This window comes from Cervus canadensis, chromosome 15, assembly GCF_019320065.1.
Source record: "Cervus canadensis isolate Bull #8, Minnesota chromosome 15, ASM1932006v1, whole genome shotgun sequence".
Lineage (NCBI taxonomy): Eukaryota > Metazoa > Chordata > Mammalia > Artiodactyla > Cervidae > Cervus > Cervus canadensis.
The window spans coordinates 6,780,476-6,804,042 of NC_057400.1; the positions used below are offsets into that span (position 1 = coordinate 6,780,476).

The window sequence follows — 23,567 nt, forward strand, 5'->3', positions numbered from 1 at the left end:
CTCTTCCTGGGCACCTTATGACCTCTGGACCAGCTGCACCCGAGCCTCAGAGCTTAAGGGGCTCACTTGGGTCTCCTAATGAATGCAGCGACATTGCACAAACTTGTTGACCATCCCAACTGAAATCAGCTCTATGGCCCAGAAACATTTCCTTTTACCCAGTTTTATGGTCATCAGAGCTATGATAGTTTCATTTGTCTCTTTCCTCACTAAAGCATCAGCTCCAGGAGAATCAAGCTCTGGCCTATCTCGTTCAACACAGCATCTCAGCACCCGGGACAGAGCCTGACACCAAGTAGGTACTCAGATATGTCTGGAAGGAAGATTTCAGAAAAATGACGTTAGGCTACGGATACAGTATCTAGTGATTTAGCAAGGTACTATGTTTCAAATTTATAAATAACATTACTTATTTTTCTATGAGAATCTCATCTATATAAATTATTGTGTTGGGAAGATCCGTTTCTGATTGCTGTTCCGTTAAACATAATTTCAGAAATGTACTATTGGCATACACCTAGAATAATTTCCATAGGATGCAACAGTTCATACCACACTTAATTAATTTGCACATGTTCCAAATCTTCCTACTCTTAACTGGAACTGATGTCAAAAGGTGACAAACTATGATGAAAAGAAAAAGACAGTTTTCAAAAAAATTCAACAATGTGATTTACCTTCAACTTTTTTAAATTTTAGGAAGTCTTCTCTCCCAAAGGAAAGATTTAGTTAAAATTACTGTTTATATCAAAAAACTTATTTCCCACAGCACAATTCAAAAAAATAATTGAAATAAAGTTTGTAGAACATCTAATAAGAACAATAATGGATAATTTATGGTCAATTTCTTTAATTCTTATATTTTACATGTATGACAAAAGGATAAAGTAAAAAGACTGCAATTCTGAAAAACTCTGAATTTCTGCTTTTATTGAAAAAAAGCCCATGATTCTTTGGGAGGTCATAACAAGGTTGTTTTCCAGTCAGATCATAATTTCTACAATTTCTGTAATAACCATAAATTCCAAAGGTTCCCATTCTCCCCACCCCAATTCACTTTTGGCACCTATGTGAAATGTCACTTCTGAAAAATGGGGAAAAATATGCTGAGTACTAGGTTTTTATCATAGTCATCTTTTCTTGATAAAAAACTCTCTGCTGAATTTAGAATATTGATACAAAAAAGACGAATGCTATGTCATCCATAAAAATCTTTTTTTTTAACTAGATGGTTGTCTCAGAAACAAATTTATATGAGATACAGCAACCAGCTCTCAGATGTGAAGGGGCGCTGGCTTTTCTTATCCTGCTCCACTTCTTCTGATTTTAAATTCAGCATTTACTGAGCAATTGTACGAGAGGTAGCCAGGTGTGTGGCACAGCTCTGGCTTCAGGAGTTCAGAACACAGTTTTAACTCATCACGTACTTCAGAAGAACTGAGGATACACTGAAAGAAAACAAGAGAAAAGGTCCTCTCAGCCCCTGCATCAAGGGGACGGTCAGGATGGAGTGTGCTGGTTACGGGTAGAGGAGCAGGGGCAGGCCCTCACGACTGGCAACGAGAAGAGGGTTTGGCCAAGGGATTTTTTAAAAATTCTTATTAGAAAAGTATCATTTATAAAGTATATTGATCTTGTATCTTTATTTATTATAAAGTACACTGATCTTGAATCTTCCTTTGTTAAAAAGAAGCTCCTTCACAAAAATCAGGATGCTGCAGAAGAGGAACCAGCACAGACTGTGACTGGCTGATGGTTAACTCTGAAGAATGCGACTTTCATATTGAGAAGGATTTCTGAGCTTGGTATTGACCTGCTGGGCCCAACTCAAAAAAATTTTTTTTTTTTAGCTCTGCTTCCAGTTCACAGGGTATGGCCAAAAGGCTTCTCCAAAAAGTCTGAATTTTCCAGCATCATTAGAACCTAACGGGTGTTTCTGAGAACTGCTGTGGAGCTGACAAGAGTAGGGGGAGTCTCACCCCACTCCTTGCCTCTCAAGAGCCAATAAAATAAGACATTTTTATTTCAAAGCAGGAGATACTAATGTTATCAAACTCGGGGAAAAAAGAAGAAACAGGGACAGTCTTTTTGACTACACTTGGCTAACCCCTGCACTACATTCATGGTTAACTTTAGGGAGGAAAAGCTCAATCTCTGCAACCTCCTGACAAAGGAGCCGTCCCACGGCAGGGTCAAGGGCTTATTTCTTCTGCCAGCCAGTGATTCACAGATATTTTTCCCCATTTACAGAAGTGTGTGTGTAGAGGTTGGGGAGCGCAGGAACAGGCTGAGAGGTCAACGGAAGTCTTGTCTCAAGGAACCCGCCCTCGGTCCTTAGTGGCGACCCACTTGGTCCAGCACCTGGGCCTTCACAGTAAGCAACATCTTTCTTTAAAACTTTTCTTGTTCTTGCTGCTTTTCTTGCCATTCTTATCTTTGTTTTCTGACATCTTCTTTGTCCTGATCTCTCTCATGAGGTCAAAGAACACCTGGGGTGGGGAGGAAAAAGCCATCTCATGATGTAATGAGGCAGTATGACCAAGCAGGGTGTGTGGTTACATTTTAAAGCATCAAGCCAAATGTATTCTTAGAAACCACGCGCCATCAAAAACAAAAGGTTTAAAGCAAAGGAGAACAATTAACATTAAAAGCATTTTCTGGGTCTACAAAGGAGATCTCTCTGCTCACATCACACGATGGGTCAAGCTAAGGACAGAAGCATCACGCTGTTCTTGCATCCAGTGGCTTATTGCAGAATGATAAAAGCTGTTCTCGGGATAAGTATGATGAGGGATAAAACATTACCGGACAGAGCCACAGCAGTTTGTGAGACTTACAGACACTGGGAGTGACAACAGTCATCAAACTTCCCGGCACCTCCCAAGCACCAGGAGACGGAAGGAAGGTGCTAGTACCCACTCCGGAACAATGAACCCTAAAGGCAGGAACCTCATCACGAGCCCCAAGCAGCAGACTTGCACTCGCAGGGGTCGGGGAGAAGCAGAAAGAGCAGCCTGTCTCCTCCTCCCCACACCTGCGCCCCCACTCCCCGATGTCAGCTAAAGGGGCTTCATCAGGAGCTGATGAGACTGTTGTGAATGCTAGTGTGTTACTTAGATACGGATTGTCACTCATCACAAGGTTTTTGCCATCTGCTCCCAGCAGCCATGCCCGGGTACTGACTATACACCTCCTACAAAGAATGGTTCATGACTTCTCATGGAGAAGATGGCAAGTGTGAGACTGAGCGTAGGCATTCATTCACCTTTGGACACTTGCACAGAACAGGCTCCTGTTACTTTCCTAGGGAAAGTGATATCAAGCTTTCTGAGTGAGGGCTCCACAAGCACTCACCACCAGCTCGGGGTGCAGTGAAGGATCCCCCAAACTGGATCAGGCTAACCTAATATCCCTTCCTTCCCTTCAGTCTCTCAGGAAAGCCCACCCCCTGCTCCGCCCAATTGTGGCTGGAGTGTCAGTTGCTCAGGCTTGTCTGACTCTGTAACCCCATGGACTGCAGCCTGCCAGGCTCCTCTGTCCATGGGAATCTTCCCAACTCAGGGGTCAAACCCAGGTCTCCTGCACTGCAGGTGGATTCTTTACCAGGGAAGCCCAACAGTGACTGAGAACAGCTTCAAATATTGCTGGGTTTTCTAACAGCAAAAGGCAGAAGGGGGAAGGGTGCATGTCCAACATCCAATGGTGACCAAGCTGTTCAGTGGCCAGTCTAGGCAACAATCCCCTTTCCTGTGAACTGCTGACAAGTACGTACAATGCTGCCTGTCGGTCATCAGTTTCTGCCGGTTCCTGTTTGGCAGGTCCAGCAGGTCGGGGCAGGAAGGGGAGATGACAAGCCGCTTTGTGACAGCCCCTGCTCCCCACGTCCACAGTTCTATGCCCGGCAAGTCATCCTGATATTTTAAAAATGAAGTATGTGACCGGATTTCCTGTGTGTGATAATTCTATGGCTAGAAAACTATTTGATAAAAATGGAAAGATTTGGAAATACACAAGAAGCAACCTAAGAGCTAACAGAGAAAAAGGAGCTGCCGAAGGAACCTGCTTCACACTCCAGACACAACGAAACAGATTTATGTTGTTGGAGAGGCTTCCAGAGTGAACCCCTCCTGACACCAACATCCTAAACCTTCCAGCATCACTGGCTACAGTAGCACTTGGTATCAGATTTCTTGCTCTTTGGGAGCAAGTGAGAAGTGAGAAAGGAGCAAAGGAGAAGTGAGAAAGGAGTGGGGGGATTCATGCCATGCAGATGGAGCAGACATGTCCACCACTTGGCTGCAAAGTGCTATGTGTGGGTTTTACGGGAGCCAGGTCATGACATCAGAGCTAAGGAACACGGTGACGGCAGAGAGAGTTTCAGCTTTAGAAGCTCTGGGGTAACCACTGTGAACTTTTTTTTAAAAAAAAAAAACACATTATTGACAAACAGATCTTTGTAGACACTAACGCCTGTTGCTGTAGTATGTCTGTAGTCAATAATGTGTTAAAGGGCTTCCCTTGTGGCTCAGTGGTAAAGAATCTACCCCCCAGTGCAGGAGACATGGCTTCGATCCCTGACCCGGGAAGATCCCATATGCCAAAGAGCAACTGAGCCTGTGCCCTATAGCCTGGGAACCGCAACTATTGAGCCCACACACCCTAGAGCCCATGCACTGCAATGAAGAGTAGCCCCCACTCCTCGCATCTAGAGAAAAGCCCACACAGCACTGAAGACCCAGCATGGCCAAAAAATATACAATTAATATATTTAAAAGGCCTTGCATCGCTGGAAGGTGGGTTTTCAACTGTTGGTATTTACCACTGTCAAGGTCATCCTTTCCTTAGCTACAGGTGTTTGAATGAGAAAGTATTCTGGGGCTGAGGAAGAGAGAAGAGCTCCCTAGAGAGCCAATTCCTGGGAGAAACTACGATGTAGGGACTAAGTTATAAAGACAGGACTCCTGGGCTCTGCAGGGGGACAGGAAGGTGAAAAGAACAAATTTGCCCAATTCATGAAAGTGAAAAGTGAAAGTCACTCAATCACGTCCGACTCTTTGCAACCCCATGGACTACACAGTCCATGGAATTCTCCAGGCCAGAATACTGGAGTGGGTAGCCTTTCCCTCCTCCAAGGGATCTTCCCAACCCAGGGATCGAACCCAGGGATCCTGCATTGCAGGAGGATTCTTTATCAGCTGAGCCACAAGGGAAGCCCAAGAATACTGGAGTGGGTAGCCTGTCCCTTCTCCAGCAGATCTTCCCGGCCCAGGAATTGAACTGAGGTCTCCTGTATTGCAGGTGGATTCTTTACCAACTGAGCTCTCAGGGAAGCCCACCCTATCCAGCAATGACAGCAAAACCAAGAGGCCAGCTGACACAGCCGGCCCTGCCCCAGAGGATACAGGCCACAGAGTCTGCGAGGACAGGGCTGCCACAGTCACGGCCTCGCCCGCTGGGCTTCCATCTGGCCACAGGCATGCACCTGAAAAAGGCTCGGGGTGTGGAGTCTGGGGTCGGACCATCCCTGTGCTTCTCGTCGTGATGCGAGGATCCATTCCCCACCCCGCCACCCCAGCCTCACCAGGAGTAGCAGGCGGCAGGCGGAGGCCGACCCACCTTGTCCACGTTGGCCCGTGTCTTGGCTGAGGTCTCCACGTACTGCACGCCCCACTCCTCGGCCTTGGCCCTGGCCTCCTCCACTAGCACCTGCCTCCGCTCCTCCAGGTCAGACTTGTTCCCCACGACGAGCAGTGGGATTTTATCTTCTTCAGCTTTAACGCGGAGGATCTGTTCCCTGTGGTGGTGGATCAAGAAGAAAGCAGCTAAGAAGGCTGGATTAGGAGCCCAGTTCTGCCAACCCGTGCGAGACGGCGGGCATGGCTGAGGGAGCTGCCGCTGACAGCCCATCCTGAGGAAGCACCCCTCCACCCTGCGGTTAACCGGAGTTCCTCAAGTCTGGTTTCAGTTCGCTGCACTAGTTACTCGGGCTGCTCATGACAAATGCAGGTTCCTGGGCCCGTAAGTACATGTCTGGGTAGGAGCCCAGGATTTTGCACTTCAAGCATCCCCAATTTATGCTTCTGCAAAAATAAACAAAAAAAAGGGAAAACTTGGGACCCTCTGGGATAGAAATCAGATAAAAGAAATAACTTCATATACAAAATGCTTAATAATCACGTTGGGAGAAAAAAAGTAAGTTCTTTGTAAGAATGTAGAAAGTTCAAGTGGTAAGCTGTAAAGAGTCATGTCTGACTCTCTGTGATCCCATGGACGGTTGCTCTCCAGGCTCCTCTGTCCATGGGATTCTCCAGGCAAGAATACTGCAGTGGGTAGCCATTTCCTTCTCCAGGGGATCTTCCCAACCCAGGGATCGAACCTGGGTCTCCTGCATTGCAGGCAGATTCTTTACTGTCTGAGCCATAGGAATATAGAAGGGAACAATCTATTAACAGACCATGCAATCAGTGTAGCAAGTTACAACTGGTCATTCTTTTTACCTCAGTGAAATAGAATATTACAGAAAAGCAAAGAAATAGCAGAGAGATCGAGTAGTAACAGTAAGCATGGATGTAAAACTCTTGCTTCAACTAGAATCTGCATGTGTGGGCCCCCTGCCCTTCCCCCTAGTTCTGTGAGGCAGGAACCCCACTTCAATGTGCATAATTTTTCTACTTACAAAGTGGTGGGAGAAAATGAAATACTCCAAGGCCTATGGAAAAGTACTTCAAAAACATCTTCTCTAAAGTAACTGTTACCTGTAGCACATCACACTTGACTTCTACTAAAAATAATCAGCTTTCTAAAATTATTTTTTGAAAAACCACATATTTAAAAAAAGTAAATATTCCACTTCCATTATTTTGATCCAGGGGGAACATGTCTACTTCTACAAGAGACCCCTTCAAAAACATTTTGTGGAGATCTGTATTGATTTTTATATAATATAGGGTGACATTTCATAATAATAAAAATACTTAAAATTTTTTTCATACTGTCACTTTAAGTACCAGATATCAAATTATTTTGTTGAAGCACAGTTGATTTACAATGTTGTCTTACTTTTAGTTGTATGGCCAAGTGATTCAGCTGGATACATAATTCCTTTTCATATTCTTTTCCCTTACAGGTTATTACAAAATATAGTTAAATATAGTTCCCTGTGCTATGCAGTAGGTCCTTATTGTTTAATTTATATACAGTAGTGTGGATTCCAAACTCCTAATATATATATCCTTCCCTTTAAGAAAAATGAAAAAACAAAAAACAAGTAGATGCTTGAAAGTTGCCTCTAAGTAGTTTTGCCACATCCTGCATCTCACAGGCGTCAAAGCGCATGCTGTGTTTAGAAGTTATGTGGTCAGTATAGGTGATGAACAATAAAACTGCCTGCCTTCTGGCTCACTAGGCTTACAGAGGCGTGACTGATTACCTCATTGATAAACATATGGATCGAAAAACAGGAGCACCGAGTTCTGATGTAACAAAACGACTTCTCTAGTTTATCGATTACGTCCAAGCAAAGTTTCAAGGAAAAGATGGTATATTGATGTTTTATTTATGTTGGGGCCTTTCCACTTGGAAGAGAAATGCAGAAGTGCTGTTTTTAAACTGCTAACAGACGTGAAGCGCCCGAGTTTAACCATAAGGGCTCAGATAGCCCACATGCGTCCTGTGCACCGTGGGAACCTGGGCAGCTCTGGGGCTTTTCTTTAACTGCCCAGAGTTCAAGCCGCAAGCACTAACTTCCCCTTCCTTTTCTTTCAGGTTAGGACTTCTCCTTTCCCTTCTTTCCAAACAAAGCCTTTCTCCCAGGAGGAGGTGCCCGTGGTGGCCGAGGGACAGACATGGAGGCCCTGTTACTCTCGGAGGTGACGTCCACCATCAGCACATCCTCTCTCGGGGAGTCTCGGGGCCGACGGGACAGACATGGAGGCCCCGTTACTCTCGGAGGTGACGTCCACCATCAGCACATCCTCTCTCGGGGAGTCTCGGGGCCGACGGGACAGCAAAGACTCAAGATGGGGCAAGAGACAAGGCGGCGTGTGCACTGCCCGTTCTGCCTCAGAAGACATCTCAGCAGGACTGTGCGGATGCAGGCCTAGTTGTGAACATGCGGGCTATTGACGGAAACCTCTGGCTATGTCAGAAAGAGCTCCAAATTAACAGGATTTCTCCCAGGGAATCCTAGCCATTTAATTGCTCATAACACACACACCCTAGTTGCTGAGAACTGTTGATATTCACCCTCGGGAGACTTGAGACCATGAAGATAAGTGAGGCGCTACCTGCCTCCATTCCCCTTGCTCTGCCAGGGTCCCCAAGGCCTCCCTCCCAGCTCACTGATGCTCCTTCCACACCTTGAGGGGGATTTTTAGCTTCCTCAGTTTCATCTTTGGCTGATGGCCTTCATTTCTGAACAGAACTTGCTAAAGAGTGAAAAAAAAAAAAGAATCACTGTTTTCTTTTTCCCCTCTAGATTTGGTTCTTAGAATAAAGTCACCTGAGAAGCCCCTGGCCATCCAGTGGTTAGGCCTTGGCACTCTCATTGCCAAGGGCTGCATGTTCAGTCCCTGGCCAGGGAACTAAGATATCCTGCAAGCCACGCCTGGCAACCAAAACAATGAAAAGTCACCTGGACAGGTCTGCTTCCAAGGAGGGGGATGAAGAACCACAGGTGTGTAAAAGATGGCAAGGGGATGAGGCAGAGAGAGATCTTCCCTGCTAGAATCCCCGGAGCACTGAGCCTGCACACTATTTCTTTATAACAATGAATTTCATGATTTCAGATAAGTGATGGCAGTGAATTCACCACGTGCCACCCCACAGTGACGGTTCTACTTGGGAAATTCAGCCTAACAGCACTTCACTTCATCAGGACAAGGAACAGAGCGCCAAGTACACTGGCCCTGGGTCACAAGGCTGACAGGGCGGGGACCCAGACCTGGCTCCCTGTGACCTAAAGCCGGTGCTTCCCACCTCATGGGTCCCGTGTCCCCAGGGGAGCGGCACACAGTCACTCCGACCCTGGCGTCCATCTCCTGACATCGGAGGTCTCAGAAACCCAGAGCAGAACTGTTCACTTTCTAGCAAAATTATGAAAAGAGGTAAAGATCGTTAACTCTTACCAACCCCTGCCTCTCAGGATTTATATGAAAACAAAATAACGGGTTCCTGACTGTATGGAATGGCTTTGTCCTCTTTAGGGACAACAGATCCTTCAAAAAGATCATTTATATTTGGAAATTATAAACCAAGGAAGCCCAAAGAGAGTATAACAAACGATGAGCTATAATGTGCCAAGATCCATGAAGCCCCAGAAAGCTCTTTAGACAGATTTCCTCCTGATAAGAAGGCTCAACTTTGAAGGTGGATGCTTAACCCCAAACTCCTTCCAAGGCTGAGACACTACGGAAGGCACAGGGCCTGCTGGAGGCTATTTCTCGTGAAACGCACCTGAATTCGGCAGTTGCTGTGAACGACTCATGCTCGGTGATGGAGAACACGAGCAGGAAGCCCTCCCCACTCCGGAAGTAGTTGTCACGGATGGCTGCATAGTCCTCCTGTCCCGCCGTGTCCAGGATGTCTATCTGCACTTCTTCCCCATCAAGGACAACTTTCTTCCTATAACTGTCAGCCTTGGTAGGTTCGTAGTCCTCCACGAACTGAGCAAACAGACAACACGATCAGTAATTAACAAAGTTCTAAGAGAGAAGAAAAGCTGCCAAAAAAAATAAATTTCAATATATGGGCACTTTGCTTATTATCAACTGAGTACTGAGTGTGGGTAATTATCACACCATGTGTAAGGTGCTATAAAGTAAAGATAATCCCTTACGGAGTATTTCTGTTCTTTGCTCCTTTCAATTCATTTTAAAATTTTGCTTAAAAACAGTAAGCAGATATTCCCATTTTACAAATGAGGACACCAAGCAGAGAGCAGAATGCTTGGCAATATTCTTGTCAGTATACAATTATAATTAAACACTGGTGAGGGTAAGAAATGGGAGCTCTTATTTATAATCAGCAGAATTACAAAACTCATCTGAAAAGTAATTGGCACTAAGAGGCTTAAATAACTTACAACAAGATAAACTCCAAATGGGTCAAGATTAAATGTTAACAACAAAACACTCAAGAGCGAGAGGAAAACACGGGTGAAATCCCTTTATTACCTTGAAGTGGGGAAGGCCTTTTTAACTATGACTCAACATCCAGAAGCCATGTAAGAAAAAATTGATAAATTAGACTACATAAAAAATTGGAAAACTTCTGTATGGCACAACACACTATAAACAAAGACAAATGACAAACAGGGGAAAAGTGTTTAAAGCCATGTCACAAAGAGCTACATATTAACTAGAAACAGGGAGAGACAAAAGACCGAGCTGATGGGGGAAAGTGGCGACAGACAAATACTACACAGAAATAAATATATATGATGTAAATATATATGATGCTGAACACAGGAAAAGATGTTCATACCCGCTAATAAAATAAAAATGGTAACTACATAGAGATACCATTTTCCACCTACCAGACTGGCAAAAAATCCCCAAGTCTGACAACATACTCTGGGGAAAAGGCCTTCTTGCACACTGCTAGTGGGAGGAGACAACAACATGGTCTGTGTGGAAACAAATACGGCGACACCTAATCAAGCTAGAGAAGGTCCGTCCTCCTTCTAGAAATCTAATTTACAGACACACCTGCACAGGAACACGCAAGGTTATTCACCGTGGTACCATACATAACAACAAAAGGTTAAGAACCACCCCACTGCCCAGGCCAGGGGTCTACATAATGGAATACTATGCGGCTATCTAAAAAGAGAGAAGAAACACCCTGGGAGGACAAAGCAAATAAAAGCTGTTAAACAGGAGAACTGAAACAAAGGAATGTAAATGAATATTAAATTGGTAACGTAGCCCAGCAGAGAAAGAAATTAATTCAAGAGACTTTCAAACAGAATATCTGGATAGAATACATCCCACTCAAAGACACTAAAAACAAAAAAATTTCAAAGAAATGTTAAACTTCCCTCAGTGGTTATATTATTTAGTAATAATGATACAGAGTTATTTTCTTTATATTGCATCATTCATGAAATAAGTATTTTAATGTTGTAAGTCCAGCTATTCAGGGGATAATTTTAATGACAGCAACGCACTATTAAAACTGACTTCATAAAAAAAAAAAAATAAAAAATAAAACTGACTTCATGCTGGCATAATTGGACATCCACGTGTGAAAAGATGAACTTGGACCCTTACGTCACGTCACATACAAAAATTAACTTAAAATGGAGCAGAGACTTAAATGCAAGGGCTGAAACTATAAACTCTCAGAAGAAAACATAAGGTGAAAATCTTCATAACCTTGAATTTAGCAATGCCTTCTTAGATATGACACCAAAAGCACAAGCAGCAAAAGGGAAAATAGATAAACTGGGCTTTATCAAAATTTTTAGATTTTGTGCTTTGAAAGACACCAACAAAGTCAAAATACAACCCACAGAATGGCAGAAAATATCTGTAAAAGACTGTATCTAATAAGGAACTAGTATCCAGAATATATAAATAACTCTTAAAACTCAGTAAGAAAACAATTTTGAAGTTAAATACCGATTTTAAAATGGGCAAAGGAAGAAAAAACCAAATGAAATGAAAAAAAAAAGAGAGACAAAGGATCTGAACAGACATTATCCAAAAAAGATATACAAATGGCCAAAAAGCACATGAAAAGATGCTCAACCTGACTAGTCATTAGGAAAATGCAAATTAAAACCATGAGCTACTACTTCATACCCACTAAGATGCTACAAATAAAAGATGGACAGTAACAAGCACTGGTGAGAACATGGAGAAACGATAACCCTCATAAATTGTAAAATGGTGTGGCTGCCATAGAGAACAGTTTTGCAGTTCCCAAAAAGGTAAACAGAGTTACCATATAATCCAGCAAATTTCACACCGAGGTACACAACCAAGAGAATGTGAGGGGTCTACACAAAAACCTGTAGGTTAATATTCACAGCAGCATTACCCATAATAGCCAAAGGCAGAAATAACCAAATATCAACTGACAAATGAATATACAAAATATGGCATATCCAGACAATGGAATATTATTCAGTCGTAAAAAGTAAGGAAATGCTGATTCATGCTGCAACCTGGATGAACCCTGACAAATTTTGGTAGGTAAAAGAAGTCAGATACAAAAGATCATATATGAATCGATTTACATGAAACGTGCAGAACAGACAAGTCTGTGGAGACAGAAAGCAGATTCCTGGTGGCCGGGGCTGGGGGAGGGGGTGGAGAGTGACTGCCACTCGGAATGACGTTTCTTTTGGGGGAATGGGAACTTTTCTGGAATTACATAAGTGGTGCTGGTTGCACAGTTTTGTAAATATATTAAAAAAAAACACTGAATTGTACACATAAAAGGGTCAATTTATGGTATGTGAATTATACTGCAATTTTTTTTTAAAGAAATGAAGCACTGATACAGCTGTAACACTGGATGGACTTCCGAAACGTGACGCTCAGTCACATACTAATTCCATGTATGTAGAAGGTCCTCAACAGCACAGCCATAGAAACAGAAAGCAGCCGCCAGGCTCGGGGTGGGCGGCGATGATGAGGAATGGCTGCTGCTGCGCGGGGGCGCTCTTCGAGGTGAAAACTATGCTCCACAATGACATCACGGTGATGGCTGCACACCCGTGTGAATACCCTAGAAATCACTCAGTGGTCCAGTTTAAAGGGTGAGTTTCATGGTACATGAATTCTTCATAGAGCTATAATTTTTTAAAAATGTAAAAGTTGCATTGAGGGACTTCCCTGGTGGTCCAGCAGTGAAGAACCCTCCTGCCAGCACAGAGGACACGGGTTCGATCCCCGGTCCAGGAAGACCCTACATGCTGCAGAGACTCCGAGCCCACGGCCAGCCTCACAGGCCCTTCGTCCGAGCCGCCGCTCAGCCGACTGCCAGCCACTGCCGAAGTCTCAAAGCAGCTGCCACCAAAACCGCCCCACTGCCAACCTCACTTTATCAGCCAAGCAGATAACTAAAATCTTCAGGCACATTAGGCCGAGGATCAAGAAGGCAGCTCAGTCATAAGGAACCCGGAGTCCAGGGCCCTCAGTCCCCCAGGTGGTAAAGGAGCCTCCCCGCGCTGAGCTGTCTCTGGCCAGGCCTCCTGACAGCAGCGTGGCTGACCGTTCCTGCTAGATGATTCCCTGGGTGGGGTCTCCCGAGCGTGTTTGGTAGGGGTCCCGCCCTCTACCCAGTGCGTGCAAACAGCTCCAGACACCGCCCATTATTCGGGGTGGGAGGGGGCACAGAATCCCCTCCTTCATCTCTGTTAGTAGCTGCTCCTCTAACCCCTTCTCCTTAGGGAATCTTAATTCCTCTCCTCACCATCTCTTCTTCCCTAGCCTCTGTTACAGGAGAAAAATAAGGAGTCAAATTACAAGATAAGGAAGCAAATTACATTTTTGAGCAAAAACAAAGACTTCCATAGCAGATCCTGAGACTTGACTCTCTCATGCAAAAATGTTGTGGGTAAATTAAAGAGATTCTGCTAGATTTCCCCACTTTGGCCTCTAGTATATAATAAATAAAAGCAAGTGTCAGAAACAAAAGTATACAAATGCTGGAGAGGGTGTGGAGAAGAGAGAACCCTCCTACACTGTTGGTGGGGGGAATGTAAACTGGTGCAACCACTATGGGGAACACTATGGAGGTTTTTCTGGAAACTAAAAATAGAACTACCATATGATCAGGCAGCCCCACTCCTGGGCATGTATCCAGACACGATGATGCTTCAAAACGATATATGTACCTCTTTGTTCACAGCGGCAGTATTTACAATAGCCAAGACATGGACGCAATCTCAATGTGCATCAACGGGTGAACGGGTAAAGAAGATGCGCTACACATACAGAGTGGGTTATTACTCAGCCACAGAAAAGGATGGGATCACGCCATCTGCAGCAACATGGACGGACTTAGAATGTATCACACTAAGTGAAGTCAGAAAGAGGAAGATGAAGACCATGTGATGTCGCTCTCACATGGAAGCTAAAATGTGACACAGATGAACTCATCTGTGAGATAGGCACAGACTCACAGACGCAGAACAGACCTGTGCTTTTCATGGGGGAGGCGGGCTCGGGGAGGGACAGGCTGGGAGTTGGGGATTAGCAGATGCAAACTATTATATACAGGATGGATAAAAACAAGGCCCTACAGTATAGCAGCACAGGGAACTATATACAGTATCCTGTGATGACCCACAATGGAAAATAATATGAAAAAGGATATGTGTATAACCAAATCACTCTACTGTACAGCAGAAATCAACACATTATAAATCAACCATACTCCAATTAAAAAAAAGAAATTGGTCATGCAGAAACATACAAACAAAAAGTTTCTCATGATAAGGTACAGGGAGTGTGACTCAGGAGGTGATGGAGGTTTTGGTCTGAAGCTTATTCACTGAAGGGCACTCTTTTAAGAAACAAATACAAAATCACATATAATGTTAAATACAAAAATGATTATCTCAAAGGAGAAAAGAAATCACAAGTCATTATACATTTTATTAAATGTAAAAATACTCTGCTGAACCCACCCTCGGGAGTCCCTTGCATGACATTCTCCCCTTGACTGCAGGGGACCCCGAGACTGGCTTCAAACCAATAGAGTAGGGCAGCTGTGATGAAATGACCTCATGACTACATTTCTATGCAGGAGGATCTGTCTAAACTACCAGAGATCTGCCTGCTGGCTGGGCAAGAGCTGTCTGTGGAATGGACCACACAACAGAGAACTAGGGGCAACCCCCAGGAGCCAAGGGTGCCATCCTGCATCTGCCAGCAGCCAGCGAGCTGGCAGGAAGCTGGATACCCTCCCTGCAGCCTGAGACCCGAGGCAGTGCCCTCAGCTCAGCCAGGCTACACCCCTGACCCCTGGAAACTGGAAGTGACGGCTATGTGTAGTTTGCAGCTGCCGAACGTATGGTAATTTATTACACAGCACCACTACAAATACCACTGACGCCCCAAATCCAGCACAGTAACAGTCTTGTTAACTAACTGCCTGGCACACCTCTAGAATACAGTCCTATGTTGTATACACTTGCTGTATATGCTTGAACTGTCTTGTCATATGCCAGTGATCCTGAAATATCTCCTATAGAGCATTAAAAACTCATGTAGTCTTCTTTCTAGCATAGTTGATCTAAATTTCTCTTTGATGATGGTTTACAACTTCAAGACCACGTGGCATTGCTAGTAACGAAGGTTTGAGGACGCTTGGCAAAATTTGGCAACCTCTATCCATCTTCCCTGTAAGAGGCTGCACGATCTGGAAGCATCTTCCAGACCGGTTTCTGACTCCATGTTTCGAGCCCGCCCCTCCTGCTTCCCACACACTTTCCATGCCTGTTGCCTTGGACACACTCGTGCTGGGACCCCTGGCCCCGCACCGCCTATCACGATGCCAGGTTGAGTGAGGTGGGCAGTAGGAATCATCCTGGCGGGCAGCAGACACTGGGACAGCTGGTGATAACCCAACCACATGCCCAGTGGTACCAAACCACACAAATGTGCATCACTGGTCCTCTGCTAGATGTATTTATCCTTAATCTCACTTCCCTCAGCCATATCCCAAAATGTCATGGCCATCCAGCCCCATGCTACTAGAGGGGGCTGGACGGGGGGTCAAAGTCAAGTGAAAGGAGAGGATGATCTTAACTGACTGTGGTGACAGTATCTTGTCTCACAAATTCTGGAAAGCACGTGTCATGCAAACACACGGCCGGCAAGAGGCCCCGCGGCTCAAACTCTGGTCTGGGGGCTCTGCTGCGGGACTGGCAATTGGCCGCCAAGCAGAGACACTTGCTGCCACAGGAACCAAGCCTGTGTCGTCACACTGGACTTGCACCAGAGCCATTACTCTCAGTAAGTGATGGAAATGTGGAACTTTACCCTGACTAGTGGGACAACAAGAGCGCACGTGACGTCTGCCACTTGAGAAAAGATGAATTTTCGCTGTCAGTATGTCCCCCGGATCGACGGTCACAAAGCTAAGCGCCTGGCTCACTCTTCGGATACACCTGTGCAAAGGCGCCCCCATGCTCCTGTCATAATTCAATCCTGGGAATAATGGGAGCAGGGACCCCAAACACCCTGTGCCAGAGCTGAAATGATCACCTACATCAGCAGCGCAGAGCTTCCCCTGGGTAGAACCTGCTGGAAAGCTGTTCAGACGCCACTGTAACATAATTCACCCCTGACTCTGCGCGCGGGGGAGCAGGCACACGAGGGACAGGGCAACAGCAGGCCCGACGGGGAGGCGGCGTGCGCTGCATGTCTTACCTCGTCGTACATGAACTGCAGAGTCAGGGCCGACTTGCCGACCCCTCCGCTGCCAACCATGATCACCTTGTGGAGGGCCAGCGAGCTCTGGCTCTTACTCTTGTTGGCCGCCATCCTGCTGGTTTTCTGCGAGACGCGGCTGGAGGACCCAGGGGAAGAGCTGCCAAGGAGAGAAACAGAGACTCAGAGGCGGTTTGGTTTCCACCCGAAGGAAATCAGATGAAAACGCCACGCTCCGTAAAAGCCTAACCCAGATGCTCCAACAGAGAAGTCATTCATCCAGGCTGCAGGCAGAGAGAAAGCCCCAACCACTCCGGAGTCATGGACCAGGAGCAGAGTGAAGGCGAGACACAGACAAGAAGCGTGTGTGCACATCTGACGCCCCATCACCGGAGAGGCAGGGAGGACGGCCACCATCAGACCCGTGGAGGGACCAGACAGTGACCCCGCATCATCTGTGCCCCGGGAACTGCTCAGGGGCCCAGCCTTGTCCTCTGTATCCTCCCGCCCCCGCCCCCCACCACCAGCACACACACGCACACAGCCTGCTCCAGGGACCAGGAGGGGCTCTGAAAAGGGTGAGGAAACCTGCTGTTAATAATTAGCATCCCTTCACGATACAGGACAGTTACAAGGAGGAAAACTCGGTTTTTTACTCCACACTGATTTACACTGATGAACTAAAGTTTAGTCTATTAACTCAAAATCAGTTTAGCCTCATCAGAAGTGAGATGAAGTATGTAGAACAGAGCAACCTTGGTGGTGTGGGAAGAGAAAGTATTCTGAACAAGTACATTTAACACATACCTGAAACTTGGGATCTAGTTAAAAGCTTCTGCACAGCAAAGGAAAATCATAAACAAAACAAAAAAACAACCTACAGAATGGGAGAAAATATTTGCAAATGATGCAATCAACAAGGAATTAATTTCCAAAACATAGAAACAGCTCACACAACTGAAAATCAAAAAACCACCCAACTGGACTTCCCTGGTGGTCCAGTGGCTCAGAATCTGCCTGCCAAGGCAGGGGACACAGGTTCAATCCCTGGTCTGGGATGATCCCACACGTCGTGGGACCATTGAGCCCATGAGCCACAACCAGAGACCCAAGAGCCGAGAGCCCGTGCTCCACAGCCAGCGAGGATGCCACAAGGAGAAGCCTGCGCACAACTGGAGAACAGACCCTGCTCGCCACAGCTAGCCTGAGAGAAAGCCTGCACCCAGCAGCAAAGACCCAGCGCAGCCAGGAATAAATAAATCTTAAAAAAAAATAACCCAACCAAAAAATGGGCAGAAGACCTAAACAGACATATCTTCAAAGAAGACATACAGACAGCCAATAGACAAAGGAAAAAATGCTCAATATCACTAATTATTAAAGAAATGCAAATCAAAACTACAATGAGATACCACCTCACACTGGTCAGAATGGCCATCATCAAAAGATCTACAAACAATAAAAGCTGGAGAGCGTGTGGTGAAAAGACACAGCCACTATGGAAAACAGTATGAAGGCCCCTTTAAAAACTAAAAACAGTTGCCATATGATCTACATAAACCAAGTGCCAATTTTTATTTTGAAAGATCTGTATGGAAAATCTCTTTCACATCTGCCAAGGCATAAGGAAAAAGGGTGTGGGCTTGGGCATGTCATGGGCCCAAGTCTGGTTCTGTCATTTGTGAGATGTGGACCCAGATGCTTGTTACTCACTTTCTCCAAGCCAGTTTTCTTATCTGCAAACACAAGTAAACCATCACCCACCCTACAGGATTTTTCTGAGTATTAAATGAGATAACACATGTGAAAGACCAAAGCACTGAGCCTAGCATGTAAGAGGAACTTAACAGCTGGCTTCCTTCCTATCTCATTGTAAGAGAGTTCTTTTTTCTAATTAGACATGATGGAAAACTGCTTCTGACAAAGTAATTTGAAAATACCCCCAGTAGAAAAATAAAATATGTCTAAACACACATATCATTGGGTAACATAAAACATCATGTTAAATCGGTGGTTCCCATCCTCGGTGGCAAAAGGGAATCCCTGGGGAGCTTTACAAACATCCCCAGAGATTCTGATTTTGGTCTGGGCTACCTGGGAACATCTAAATGCTTCCTAGGCAATGACAGTAGATGCCAAGGTTGAGAACTTCTATTAAATGCACAGGGGAGCTCAGTAGAAAGTAAAAAATCCCCAAGCTGGGGAGAAAAAAATCAGAGCACTAAGAGCTAATATTTCCACAGTTTTGGATGGCTGCTGCTCTTGTCTGTATAGTCAAAGCTATGGTTTTTCCAGTAGTCATGTATGGATGTGAGAGTTTGGACCATAAAAGAAGCTGAGCCCTGAAGAATTGATGCTTTTGAACTGTGGTGCTGGAGAAGATTCTTGAGAGCCCCCTGGACAGCAAGGGGGTCAAATCAGTCAACCCTAATGGAAATCAACCCTGAATATTCATTGGAAGGACTGATGCTGAAGTTCCAATACTTTGGCCACCTGATGGGAAGAGCTGATTCACTGGAAAAGACCCTGATGCTGGGAAAGATTGAAGGCAGGAGAAGGGTTGGATATCATCATCAACTCAATGGACCATGAATTTGCACAAACTCTGGGAGACAGTGAAGGACGGGGGAGCCTGGCGTGCTGCAGTCCATGGGGTCACAGAGAGTCAGACACAACCTGGTGACTGAGCAACGACCACCGCACAGGGCCTGGAGACCAGAGGCCCATGCCAGGTGGGAGTCAGAACTGAGAAGCCAAGACCCCTGAAGGAATGGAAGAAGTTCCCTCTGCCCTTCTAGGTTCTTCTGACTGGTCTGAGAATAAACGTGATGTGAGACAGATTAACAGAGACAATCCAACAAAGTTTAGTAACACATAGACCTAGGAGACCCACACAGACTGAATCACTTGTTCAAACGGCCAAGGAAGATGTTGAGTGAGGGTGGGGAGAGTCAGCTCAAGCGGTTACCAGGGAAGCCCAGTAAACAAGCTAAGGTTGTCATGCAGGTTGAAACCCTGCCTGCTTCACTGATAAGAGATTCTAGAGATTCCATCATCCTCCTCTTCCTGGCACAGTGACGGAGACGCCCTTACAAATGGAGCTGTACCTGATAAGTGTCAATGTTTCCTACAGAAGTTTAGCTCCTATGTGGTTTTTGGAAGCTTTTCCATGTCTGTCGTTTCCTGAAAAACCACCACTAGTATGCCAAAGAGACATATCTGGGAACAGTAAATTCTCCCCTACAGCACCAGGAGGGGAGGATGACAAGGAAGTGTGTCTGCCTGAGCCCTGGCCGAGGAAAGTGTGCCCTGACACTCTATAACCACAGCACTCCTCCAGTGCCAGAAAGTAAAAGAAAAAGTAACCCCAGGCTGGTCAAGGGGCTAAACACAACCCCTGAGGAGCAGGGACAGCATGCAGTGAAGACAGCTCAGGATTCCTACAACCAAAGGCCAGACAGGAGGCCACAGCTCCATCCTATGAGACAGTTAAGAAACTAACCACCCAGGAGAGCCGGCATCTGTGACAAGCAGGACTTCACAGACAGCCATTATAAACAGTAGTACTTGATCATTTCTCACAAAGACAAAACCAAAATGTGAGGAGGGCTGCATTATCAAAAGGCCAGGAGTTGAAGAGAATCATTCTGAATGCCTACAGTATTTTTTTTTAAAGTATTTACCACAGAAAGTAATAAAAATGTAGTGGGGGGAAAACAAACCCATCTTAGTTCACTGGCTGGGGCCCTGAAAATCAGACTAAAGAGAGAGAGATCGAGGAGGAAAGACCAGACAGGTGCATCTTGCACACACAGCGGAGCTCAGCGGTGGTGACTCCAAGGGGACACTTAGAACTTGGGCTCCCAGAGCATCTGAACCTAAAAACAATGAGTACTGCAGGGAAGTGCTAAGGCAAGGGTCAGGGGCCTCGCACCTCTAGGAGTGGGAAATGGGGGAAGGTAAACACACGGGGGACTAATGCATGGTGCCACCTCTGGGTGATTAAGCATCACCCCACCCTTCCTGGTACAGAGGGGAAGGCAGAGAATTTTTCTTCGTGTCTGTCACTTTTCAACTGCCTTCAGCTCAAATAAGCATGTCAAAGTGGCATCTCTGGGGGAGGCATACCCTGACCCCCTTCAATGGTCAGTAGAAAGTTTAGAAAATACACAAAACTATCTTTAAAAAAGAAAAACATCCTGTCATCCAGAGATATTCGCTATTATTGGTATTATTTCCTGCTTGTATTTTAATCAACATATTCTTATACTTTAATCCATATATTCCTGTATTTAAAATCTTTCTAAGATCATATATATGTAGGTTTTTCATTCAATTTTTCATGTATCATATCTACCTGTCTTCTTAAACAGAGAAGACTGAACATAATCATACGTTTCTGGATGATGTAAGGATCACCATCTCTATGGAAACCAGCCGTGTGACCGACCTTGGGCTGCTCCAGGTGGGATCACATGTCTGCTTGCTCCCCTCAGGCTGGATCCTCAGTCCTCTCCTCCTTTTCGTTTTTAAAAAAATCATATTTATTTGGCTGCTCCAGGTCTTCTTGTGGCATATGGGACCAGGGGCCTTGCACCTCTAGGAGTGGTGCCCTAGTGGATCCCTCTAGGGATCCCTGGACCAGGGACCGACCCTGGCCCCCTGTGTCGGGAGCATGGAGCCGTGGCCACTGGACTGCCAGGGAAGCCCCAATTCCCCCTTTTCCAATTATGCGCTTTTTAATAAGTGCTCTAAGCAATTAACTAGATAATTAAGCACATTTGAATTGCAACTAAAATAGGGTAAGTGGGATGAGAAGCAGGCCTCACCAGAGGCTCAGGAGGTGAAACTGCTTTCGACCGAATTTCTGAGCCACGACCGTCACCCACTGCAGGGCTGAGGCCGGTCCCTGAAGCTGGAGACTCCAAAACACCAGCCTGCCACATGACTTCTCTGAAGGAACCTTGCTTCCATGAATTATTATAGTTGTATGAAAATAGGGAAATCCTTTTCCAGATTAGAGGCAGGGGTGCTTTCAAACACATGTAGACATCTAATTCTGAGCTGTTATTTTCAAAACACAAAGTCAATTTCTCTAGAAGAAACCATAATAAATGGACTAAGGACTGGTTTGACAAATCCACAGATATTGCCAAAGTGTCTGTGCTCAGAGCTCAAGAGCTGAAATAACCATGGTGGCCATACAGTCTGTATGACCCGTGAGTGCCTGACATGAAGCGGGAGAGGCCGGAGGATCAGCCACGTGCCCGGCCCTGGACCTGACCTGGAGATGGCCAATGCCAACCCTCCAGACTCCTGTCCCTGGAGTCATTCTGAATCTCCTTATTGTTATTTGTGCCAAAAGCACTGCAGAAGCACCTTTGCACTCAAGAAACTCAGTCTAGTGATTAGTTACGGAAGCTGAGTGAATGATTCTAGTGTGGGCTGACAGATTCTCTGGCAGAAGTACAGAGGAGGGACTTCCAAACCAGAGCAGAAGGTGAGGGGACATGACCCTCAGTTCTGCGGGAGAACTGAGCATTGAAGAAGTGGCCACAGAGGCTACAGAAGTACAGAGGAGGGACTTCTAAAGCAGAGAAGAAGGTCAGGGGACGTGACCCTCAGTTCTGCAGGAGAACTGAGCCCTGAAGGAAGTGGCTACAAAGGAGGAGAAACACCAGGAAGAAAACACGGCAGTGAGGCTCAGAAAGGTCACATTGATGATTCATGCTTATAACAGATAAGCTTCACCAATAATTGTGTTTTTAAAAAATAACACAGCAGTCCTTTCCCCCAACATTTTATGAAAAGTTCCAAGTTTTCAGAAAAGTAGAAAGAATTGCATGGGGAACCCATATTCTTACCACCTGGATTCTACAGTCAACATGTTGCTACTTTTGCTTTATCGCAGAGCCAGTCACCGGGCATCCCTCTCCCCATCCATCAATCCACTTGGCTTTCTCACGTGTTTCCATGGAAGCTGCAGACCTCAGTACCTGCCATCCCTAACCAGCAGACATCTGTTTTTTACAAAGCAATTATACCTCTCCTGGAACTCTTAATCTCTTTTCATTAACTGTCTGAGCTTGTCGCCAGTACCCAAAAGCCACAACACGGACTTTCCTTCAGGACCCATGACACCAAGTCCTAGCAAGTTCCCACCTTAGCGTAGGAGGTCTTTTACTGGGGACTTGAGAAACACACCAGCAGACACCCTTTACTATGTCTCTACTCACCAACAGGGAAGCTCTAAAGTAGGCTTCATTTTTTGTCCAAAAAACATATAACTCTGTGCTAAGCTACGCATCTCTGCCCTTAGAAAACTCAATCTAGGGGAAGGTAGAGCATGGAGACAGGACTGCCCACATGCAGTGATAAAGATGGGCCAAGGTCTGATGGAAAGTGTGATGAGCTCTGTGACATAGGGAAATGCTCGACATGAGTCTGAGTTCACTCAGCATGCTCCCCACGTGGAACAGAGGGCACGTGCCAAACAATGGAGGCAGGGGGTGTCGTGGGGGTCCGGATGTCATGTGTCAATGAAGCGCAGCTGTGAGGCAGGAAAGCGCCAGGTGTTGCATCCGAAACGGTAGAGTGCTCATCCACACGCACGTCTGCTGTCGCTTCAGTCGTGTCCGACTCCTTGTGACCCCATGGACTGTAGCCCATTCGGCGCCTCTGTCCTTGGGGTTCTCCAGGCAAGAACACTGGAGTGGAGTTGCCATGCCCTCCTCCAGGGCACCTTCCCAACCCAGGGACCGAACCTGCAACTCTCGTCTCCCACACTGGCAGGCAGATTTTTCACCACTAGTGCCACCTGCGAAGCCCTGTTCGTCTACAAATGGACCTAAAACACTGCCTTTAGGAACATATCCTATAGAAACAGGGCGCCACTGCAGGGTGGGTCCCCCAACCCAACCTCACTGTAAGGCTGTGGGTCAGTAAGAATGAACACGTCCCCTCCCACACAGAAAGTCAAGACGCCGTCATTTGGATGGCTTGGCAGGGAAGCAGAGCGCTGGGCAACGCTTGTCCTGTGTGATGTTCTGTAGGATACACTGGTATTAGACTGGGCTCACTACCACTTAGTGTTGATTCAAGTACAAGGACACATACTTATCTGAGAAGTAAAATTCTGAAAGGAAATCATGATGTACAAACATAAACCGTGCAGATGTG

The 23,567-nt window shown here is 45.8% G+C and overlaps 1 protein-coding gene across 4 annotated transcripts in view; it reads right to left on the reverse strand.

Moving 5' to 3' along the window:
• Positions 1-902: 902 nt before the first annotated feature.
• Positions 903-23,567, reverse strand: part of RALB (RAS like proto-oncogene B) — a 70,235-nt gene continuing 47,570 nt past the window's right edge. For all 4 annotated transcript variants that reach the window (XM_043487438.1, XM_043487437.1, XM_043487436.1 and 1 more), the window contains 4 exons: positions 16,389-16,548; positions 9,454-9,662; positions 5,617-5,794; positions 903-2,489 (listed from right to left, as the gene is read on the reverse strand). In XM_043487438.1, coding sequence (XP_043343373.1) covers positions 2,370-2,489; positions 5,617-5,794; positions 9,454-9,662; positions 16,389-16,502 — 621 coding nt within the window. In that variant the 5' untranslated portion in view covers positions 16,503-16,548 and the 3' untranslated portion in view covers positions 903-2,369. The remainder of the gene's footprint in view (positions 2,490-5,616; positions 5,795-9,453; positions 9,663-16,388; positions 16,549-23,567) is intronic.